The sequence below is a fragment of the Otolemur garnettii genome, unplaced genomic scaffold (assembly GCF_000181295.1).
Source record: "Otolemur garnettii isolate 467f Iridium unplaced genomic scaffold, OtoGar3 scaffold00111, whole genome shotgun sequence".
Lineage (NCBI taxonomy): Eukaryota > Metazoa > Chordata > Mammalia > Primates > Galagidae > Otolemur > Otolemur garnettii.
In genome coordinates, this window is record NW_003852506.1 from 5889527 (window position 1) to 5899130 (window position 9604).

Here is a 9604-nt window from a genome sequence, read left to right on the forward strand (position 1 = left end):
AAAAAAAAAAAAAAAAGAAAAGAAGCATTGTTAGAAGAACATATTAGTGGAAGCAATTAAGGTGACTATGCCATAAATACGGACAGTACTGGTCATCCATATTAGTATGTGTGACATGATGTGTTCTGTGTCAATAAAAATGATTTATATAGCCCCAGAACTAGTTTCTAGAAATACTTCTCTGGTAAATTATGTATACTGCCTAAGTCAGCACCACTTGGTTAGTTCAGCAGACAAGCACGGCTCCCAAATCCAAAGAAGGTAGTCTTTCTTAGGAAAAAACCAGTTCTGCAAAGAACTATTAGAAAACTCCCCATATCCTGATTATACATAGTAGGTTTTATTTTTAAAACTGACATTTATCTTGATGTGACCTTTTCTTAATCCCTTAATGCCGTTTAGTTGAAATACCAACAGGCAGAGAGAAAGTGGCAATGGGAGTGCAAGGGTTGTATTTATAAAGTATGCTACTGTGAAACGCCAGGGCCACGGGTTCCAACCACTCTACAGACCACAGCAAAAAACTCGCTCTAAAACCACCGCCTGTGGGGCCATTGCCTTTGTTGTTCTCACCTAGAAGTTTTTCACTCTCCTAGATCCTACAGTGTTCACAGAGTTGACAGGCCCATGATCAATGACTGTACTTCTTTGTTAATTTCTATTTCTAATAAATTCAAGGGAATAACCGGCAGGCACTGATCCAAACAATGAGCTTATGAAAGGAAACAGGGATTTTTCTAGTACAGCAAATGAAAATTTTACCTGGAGAACCCAAGGGTTCTTTTTGCAATAACAGTGGACCCGTTGGCTGTTTATTCATTCCATTTTCATATCTCTTTCCTAACACTGAATAAGAGACATATCAAATGAATATCTACCTCGAGGAATTATTTTAAAAATAATAAAAAATAATTAGCCAAGTGGTTATTAAAAAAAAAAAAATTGTTCATGCCCTCAACAGGGGATCAAAAGCTTCCATAATAAGTTTAAAAGAAAATTTTGCCCAAGTGAAAAGCTGCTGATTCAAGTGCCTTTGCGTTTTATTTTCAGTTTCAGAAACAATATTTAAAACCTTTATGTCCAGCTCTATATCTAAACATAAAACTTGTCCAGTTCTCTTTCAAGAGGCAGTCTTGGCTGCAATTACACTATCTAATGACCAAAGTGAAAAATTGGGTTCCTGACTGACCCTGGCAGGCCAGCTCTTTATGCTCGAATGATATAAGGGACCAGCTCACAAGACCTCACTGCGCCTGGCTTTAAATGTTATTGATGGCCTTAAAGCCAGGCCACCCTTTTAAAAATCCTTTGGTGCTCCCGGTCTAGTGATCACCATAGGAGTGACTTACATGTTGTTGGCTTGTGATTCATGGAGAGAGTTTCCTATCATCTGTCTTATCTTCATGACGTTACAATTTCTCTAAATATTCTTCCCATTTCAACGTTAGTAAAAACAGCGTTAAGGGGTATCAGGCTGGGGTTTGTGTTATCTTAGGTGCTATCACCAAATACCCTCTTTATTCCTTATTCTCTTTCATGTAAAATTCATTCTAGTTTATACACCTTTAGGCACATCTGGGACCACAAATAACCTGTGTTGCCTTTTTCCAGATGTTTTCAATGAAAGTCTTTGTTCTCTAATGCGAATGTCCATGTTTTCCATAGAGCAGTGACTCTCAACCCCAGATGTCAAGTACACAAACTTAGGCTCCCTCTCAGAAATTCTAATTCAGGATGTCTCTGTGATGGAGCCTAAGACTCTGATTTTAGAATATCCATAGGATACTCTCATTTGCATCCTGAATTAATTAGATTTGTGGGGAAACTAAGTTGGCAGTATGATTTTTGAGTCATCTCTATTATAGTTCTATATAAAAACCAAAAGATAAACAGTTCTTCTGGTAACCTACTCGGAACAAGTTTATATCCTTATTGATAATATTTAGAAAGAATAGCTTAGCTCCAAACTAGTTGTGACTTCACAGCTGACACTACAGAGGGTGTCAAAAAAATGGATATGCATTTTAAGAAAGGAAAATACTATATTAATATTGCAATGCTCAATATATGCAGATAAAAATGATGAATTCAAGTCACATTGAGCACCTCTGTAATTTCAGAGTCAAACATGACGTGAGTGTGAAAAACTTCATTTGCTTTTTTCCTTTCTTAAAATGTGTATACTTCTTTTTGTTTCCAGGAATCCTTTGCCACCCTTTGTGTTTCCAGGAATCCTAAAATAAGATCACAGTTTAATGAACTATCTTAACCTAGAACCCTTGGACATTATGTTCGAGGTACCTCCTCTTTCTCTCCTCCTCCACAAAGTAAGAACAATATATGTCCTCATAGAATGTCTAGAACTATCAAGATTCCAAACGAGTAAATGAGAATCAGAATTAAGAAACAATGTGAAATTTGTATAAAAATAGGGTGGTGCCTGTGGCTTAGTGGGTAGGGCACTGGCCCCATATACCAAGGGTGGCCCAGCCAAACTGCAACAAAAAATAGCTGTAGCAGGTGCCTGTGGTCCCAGCTACTTGGGAGACTGAGGCAAGAGAATTGCTTAAGCCAATGAGTTTGATGTTGCTGTGAGCTGTGACACCACAGCACTCTATGAAGGATAATAAAATGAGACTCTGTCTCTAAAAAAAAAAAAAAAAAATTGTATAAGAATAGTTCTCATCCTTCCATCTGTAAACTAATTGTTTCCCTACTCATTTGTGGGATGGCCTGGAAAAGGGATAGAGAAAAACGTTTCTGAGATATTCTCATTTATCAATTCTGGTTTATACATATCTTCTTGCCAGCATTGCCAATTCTACATTTCATAAATTCTACTGTGAATGAAGCACTGTGCTAAGCACTAAGGCTATGGAGGTCAACCAAATATGCACTCCCAAGTATGAGATAACTCAGAGCACAGGCAGCAGGAAAGACAAAGCCCTGTGCCATCATGGACAGCTCCACATGTAAAATTTGTTGAGCATATACTATTTTTAAATTCAATCATCGGACCAGTAACTTTGATGTGAACCAAGCAGTGTGTAATGAAAACGGTATTGTCTGGAGGTCAGTGGGGCCTCAGTCTACACCAGCCACTAATCGGCCTCAGGTTTCTGATCTGCTGAGTCTGTGACTTCTAAAGCCTCTTCTTGTTCTGAGTTCCCAGACTTCCGCAGTCACTCTAATAATTATCCATTTCTTACTAGAATTGTGTCCCTGATTTTCCCCCCTTGTTTCTCTTTTGCAGATCCTGTTCATGGGCATGATGACTGAGTATTATCACTACTTTTTCACTACCCTGGTAAGCACATCTGGCAGAAGCGATTCCACACGCTAGGAAACATCTTCTCATGGTTATTTCAAAGTCAGCACCACCAGGGTCCAAGGCAGGAGATGGCCTGGAGATTTGCCTTACTTTTCTAAGAATCCTCTAAACCCAGTCATGCTGAGCAGCAGGTTTCTTCTTTCCTTTTTTAAAACTAGCCCCGATGTGTGTGCGTTCAGAAAAGGATTAGAATGAAAATCCCACTAAATAAAAGCTATCAAAGTACGAAGTACAATTAAGGAAGCATCATCTACACTTTCTGCACACATCACAAGGTGGATCTAAGTGTGTCTTGGCATTCTTTGATTTGACGCATCTCTCCTGCCTGCGTCCAGCAGATAGCTGGGTTAGCCAGGGGTCACCTGCCAGACGTTTGGAAAACCTTCAAGAAGAGGAATTTGGGAAAACTCTGCACATTTAATTTTGTGCACTATTAAGAAAAATCATGATTGTTAAACTTTAGAAATCCAAAAGAAACGCTAAGAAATCCTAAATTTGGAAAGATTATCTGATCAAAAGAGAATGATTTAGGGCATCTAACACATCAAAGTGACATGATAGCTTTCATTCAGTCGATTTCAGAAATCAATGAGTGCCCCCCCTCCCCCCACCACACCCCCACATGCTCCATATTCTCACGTGGGAGGTAAGCACAGAACTGACCTCCTTTTCTTCTTTGTAGGAGTGTATTGACTAAAATCTACCCAAATTCTGGGGGGACTTGATACAAGTACCATTTTAGCAAGTAAAACTGCCAAGCTAGAGAATAGGGGGAATCAAAGAATTTGGAATAAGGACCAAGGAGCTGTCGTACTATTCACAGAAGAAACAATTTCTATTTGTGACTCAAGTATCTCTGAGAGCATGAGATGACCTCTTTGGGATAGTTGTTAAAATCATTACTGCTACTGAGTGTGGGGCTGGAAGGAGGGCACATGGCCCATGTTCTTCAATTAAAGTTTCATGGTCTTCTGCCCTGTGCTCCCGCACACTGATCATGTCCTCTTTCAGAACAGTGGAAGGAAACCATGGAGCCTGCAAGGTGTATGGCTCCTCCCTGTCACTATTAACACTTAGGATTACTCATGGTGACATGGCCACCAGCCGCAGCTGTACACACCTCAGAGAGCTGGTGTTGGAGAAATTTGAGAAAGAACATGAACAACAGAACCTAAGAAGTCTGGTCCTCCGTGGGGATCCTGGAGGATGCACAAGTTGTGTGCTGCTTATTTTTGTTCCCCCTTTGCATTCCTGCTGACCTCATCCTGCATTCCCAAGAGGGTGTCAGAAATCAGATCTTAGACTTTCCACATTCTATATTACATAGAAAACTCCAAATAATTTTTTCACATGTTTAACATATTTCATTGTAGCATGCTGAATGAATTTACTGTTAGATCTCCGATGGATTCAGGATGTGTTCTGGAAGTTTCTGTCCGACATCCTGGAGCTAGAATAACTTTATCTCTATTCAGTGAGCATGTTAAAGGAATCATTCTTTCCTAGGCCTTATTTTTTATAAGTTTGCTTCTTTTATTTTTTTCCTTTGATTTTTTTCTGCATTCTGCCCTGCTTGGCTTCCATATTCTTACTATTCTTGTCCATGACTATTAATAAAAGTTAAAGAAAAAAATTAATACTCCAAAGAAAAACTATACAATGCTTTAAAAGGCAGTACTGTGTACCTTTTCTGACACTAGGAGCACAGAGCTGTGCTCTTCCAGTTTGTCTGTCTAGTCCAAAGAAGTACAAAGAGAGCTTGTCAAAAGAATAAATTTCTATGCATCTTCTGCAAATGCAAATCATAGTGTTTCTGAATCTGCTCCTCTTGAATAACCACTATCATCACCCATAAAGTGCTGTCTGGTATTGCACTTTCAAAAGCAGTTACATTGTTAGGAAATTTTTACAGAAGGTATTTTGTTGTTGTTGCTGCTGCTGCTGCTAAAAGCTATTTTTAAAATCTGTTTTCTTCTTAAATGTGATACATTTTTTTAATTTAATCTTTTTATTTAGAGAAAAGTTGAAATTATCACATCTCTGTTTTAAATCTGAATCAACTTACAAAACTTCTGGTGTATACACAACCTCATCTATGACAGAAAATACCAGGGTGTATATTTTTTTTTACAGAAACATTGTCTGAAAGGGAATGAATTCCATTGTTAAGATGTTCTCACATCCACGCAATCACATGAATTCTCCAGTATATTCTCTGATGAGAACTCTGTGACTTTTATTCTGAGCACACACATCCAGTGAGCATTGTTCACGTCCTTATTGTATGAGATACGAGTTATTTTTCAAGTGATCCAGGAGATGCTTTTTTTTTTCTAGCAGAATTGGTCTTCAAATGCAGATGCAACTTCCAGATTAAACCTTCATGGCAAGACCCAGAACAGCCTGATGTGGCAAGCTATGATGAAGAATGTGGTACTGCCACTGACCAGTGGTTCGTTCTGGGCTTCATTGTCACCACCCAGAACCTCAGTTTCTTCATCTCTAAAATAAAAGCTTTGCACCAAATGGACATAAATGTCACCTCCCCCAAAGACCATATCCTAGGAATGCAATTCTTACCTTTCAGAAAGTCATATCCCATGCTCCAGGGCATGCTAATAACCAACAGCCAAATTCCTCTGCTCGGCTTATTTAAACTCTAACCATGTTGCAAAAAAAATAGGTAAAGGTGAAAATGAAAATTGCTTACTGCCTTTGGGTTTCTTAGACAGCATGTGAATGAAAGACAATGGGCCATGTTCTTTTACTGAAACAGTGTGATATGGCTGCCATTTCTGTTTTAATCTATAGTCGTCCTCCTTGTCTGAGGGGGATCCACGTGAAGACCCCCAGAGGGTGCCTGGAACCAAGGATAATGCCAAGCTCTCTATATTTTATGTTTTTCCTTTCTGTACATCCTTAGGACGGAGTTTATTTTATAAATTAGGCACAGTACTTTTGTGGTTTAGAGCTATTATGACATAATAACAGTGCCTTGAATACAAGCACTGTCGCATCACAATAATTGATCTGTAACCAAGACACTTCCTACATGTCCCAGCAGTGATGAGTGGCATCGAGAGTGTGGAGATGCTGGACAAACGGAGGATTCATGTCCCAAGCAGAGTGGAGTGGGACAGTGCCAGACTTCCTCACATGCCTCAGAAGGGTCTACAATTTAAAAGTGATGCATAGTTTATTGCTGGATTTTTTAAATTTAATATTTCCCAGTGATGTTTGACCTCAGGTGGCTAAAACCATAGACCACAAAACCAAAGATAAGGGAGCCCCACTATACTAGTTGCTTCTACAATTGTTAATTCTCTTTTGTATGAGGACCATGGAAAATGCTAAGTCTGTTCTACTTGTATCATTTTTCCTACTACACAGGACCTGTTTGCTTTAGATCTGGAACTCTACAGGTACAGTGGCGTGAACATGACCGGGTTCCGGTTACTGAACATTGACAACCCTCACGTGTCATCCATCATCGAGAAGTGGTCCATGGAGAGGCTGCAGGCCCCGCCCAGGCCTGAGACTGGCCTTTTGGATGGCATGATGACAGTAAGTAGTTTTAAAATGTAATAATTTGAGTGAATGTTTGAATGCCATAGGGGTTAAGAATCTCATATGCCTTAAAATGTGGGAGAAAGAAAAGGTTATAACGTGCACCTTGGCTTATTTGCGAGAAGTAAGCTCTTTAGGTATTTTGAAAGGCTGCAGCTGGCTACTATAGAAATTACTATTTTTGGCTCCCTAACTGTACCTGCCTCAGACAAAGCAATCAACAGGAGTAGCCTCCACCATCAAACAAATGAAGACAAAGCCAGAGCCAAAGCGAGGGCAAGTGAAGAGGGTTTTACCTCTGACAACACGGCTTTGGGAAGGAGGAGGGAAGGAGGGAGTCAGGCTGCCTGGGGGGTGTGCGGAACCAATTTGTATTCCGACCATCTGCCCACAGCTCAATGAGTTGAGCAGATGTGGGAAAATGCTGGATTTACACACAGTTCGCGCACTCACGGTCTTCCTGTCCTGGATGCATATAAACTCATGTCTGCAGACACTGCCAGAGCTTAACACCAGCCGTATGCTGCTCTCCAAGCAGATGCCAAGCCCATCTCCTGACAAGTCAGCGAGACTCAGCTGAACAGGGAAACTGTGAACTGCCTCATCATAGAGCCTCTCGCTGACACCATCTTCCCATGTTGTCAGTGCACCTCCCTTCTCCTTATTTCTCTAATGAAGCTCCCTGGGTGATGAAGAAAATGGCAGGAAATAATAAGAAAAAATGCTTTCTATGTAGCAAAAGGGCCATCTAAGAAAAATATATGAGGAATGTGGGCAGGTAATAGTATTTCAAATTGCTGTGGTATTTTCTTCTCTGTCCCCATTGTCAGGGGAAGTACGCTTGCTTTTAAGATGTAATGTACTGATAACGGAGAGGCATCATCTTGCAGAATAATGAACTTGGTATTTCTTTTCTTTTTTTCCTTTTTTTAATGAGGAATAAATGAAAAATATGAAATAAATGAATTAATGAAGTGGTTCTCTGTTCAGGCTCCCTGACTGTTTTTCAAACCTGAAATACATTTTACACTATACAAAGCAGGCTGAGAGAGAACGATGGAAAACATCTTGGTACAAATGAGCCTTGGGGAGACTGGAAACATCGCTCTGAATAAGAACGATGGGCAGAGACTGTCCAGGGAAATGCTAGACCTCGGAGAAGAGAAGACGAGGGTGAGAGAGAGCAAAAGAGGGAGAGAGCGAGGTAGTTTTCTCTTCTTCCTTTTGGATTTCTAACTCCAGTGATTTCAAATATGGTACAAAATCCTCTGCCCACTTCCCTGCCTTCCAGTGAGATTTCTATCACAGGATGAGATCTCAAATAATTTTTACCTGAAGTTGGTAGGTGCCACTAAAGAGTTACAGTTTGAAGTTATGTTAACTTGGGTGATAGATTCATGCCAAATATTAAATACTCATCGCAAGTAGGGCTTAATTTACCAAAAACAAAAGTGTCTGCATGGCCGGGTATATTGTACTGACAAAGCCGTTTGTACACGTTGCCTGAGATGAGGAAGCCCATTGGCAAGAGCGGCAGAGCTGAGCAGTTCAGAGGCAGTGGACCTGTCGTGACTGCTGCCCTGGGGGCTGCTGGAGCCTGGCTGATGGTGTCCCACAGGCAGGAAGTGTGACAGAGCTGAGACCCAACGGATGGGTCATCCCAATGAAGGGAGGGGATTTTTGGTTTTTTGTTTTTGTTTTTGTTTTGTTTTTGCAGTTTTGGCCGGGGCCGGACTGGAACCCGCCACCTCCGGTATATGGTGCCAGCTCCCTACTCCTTGAGCCACAGGTGCCACCCAGGGAGGGTTTTTTATGCTGTTATCTTATTGTTATTACTATTATTATAAAATTACAAAAAGGAAAGAGAGAATTTATCAGACAAGAAGAGGATGGCTCATTGGGGTGCTATATAAGTGAGCAGAATAACTGTGTCAAGTCATTTCAATACTAGGTTTTGTAAAATGTGATAGAACTCAGCACCTGCTAGGAGTTTGGTCCAGTAGCCATGCAGATAATGGCTTAGAAATTGTTTATGTGCAGCATAATGTTGACGTTTATTTATCTGACGGATCTGCTTTGCATTTCACTGTGTCCTTGCTGTTTCTTCTGGATGTGCCTCATTTAGGGATGTGGAAATTGAGCCATGAAGAGGTGAAAGGCCATCTAAAGAAACATCCAACAGACCACTCACTAAACCAAGAGAACACACCCATACCCCCAAGTCCAGGGCCAAGGCTGACACATCTTTGCTCTCAAGTTACCTCTGTATAAACTCTTTCTCCTCTCCCTTCAAGATAAAAAGTTCTTTGGCTTCAGTTCTGCTGGGCCTACACCGCAAGCCCTGTACTTCATTCATTCTTACATATGGAGCACTTGTTACTCCTCCGCCTAGATTCATCCCCGTCCGGGCTGTTCAAACGCCATTTCCCCAGAGGGGCTTTGTATGAGCACCAGGGAATACAGGAACCCTGCCCTGATCTCTTTCCCACACCTGCTTTCCTTTTCTTTACAGCCCTTTTGACCAGATATGTGATTTATTTCTTTGATAGCTACTCCTATAAGGACATAACTCCATGAGAATAGAGACTTTGTCTTTTTGTGTTATGCTTTATCTCTAGCATTAGAAAAGGGCTGGCACTGACTCGGCACCCATCGCACAGTGGTTACGGCGCCAGCCACATACACCAAGGGCTGGCACTGACTCGG

The 9604-nt window shown here is 40.8% G+C and overlaps 1 protein-coding gene across 1 annotated transcript in view; it reads left to right on the plus strand.

Moving 5' to 3' along the window:
• Window positions 1–9604, plus strand: part of GRIK1 (glutamate ionotropic receptor kainate type subunit 1) — a 380233-nt gene that overhangs the window by 263933 nt on the left and 106696 nt on the right. Inside the window, exons 5-6 of the mRNA XM_023517450.1 lie at window positions 3254–3307; window positions 6722–6895. Coding sequence (XP_023373218.1) covers window positions 3254–3307; window positions 6722–6895 — 228 coding nt within the window. The remainder of the gene's footprint in view (window positions 1–3253; window positions 3308–6721; window positions 6896–9604) is intronic.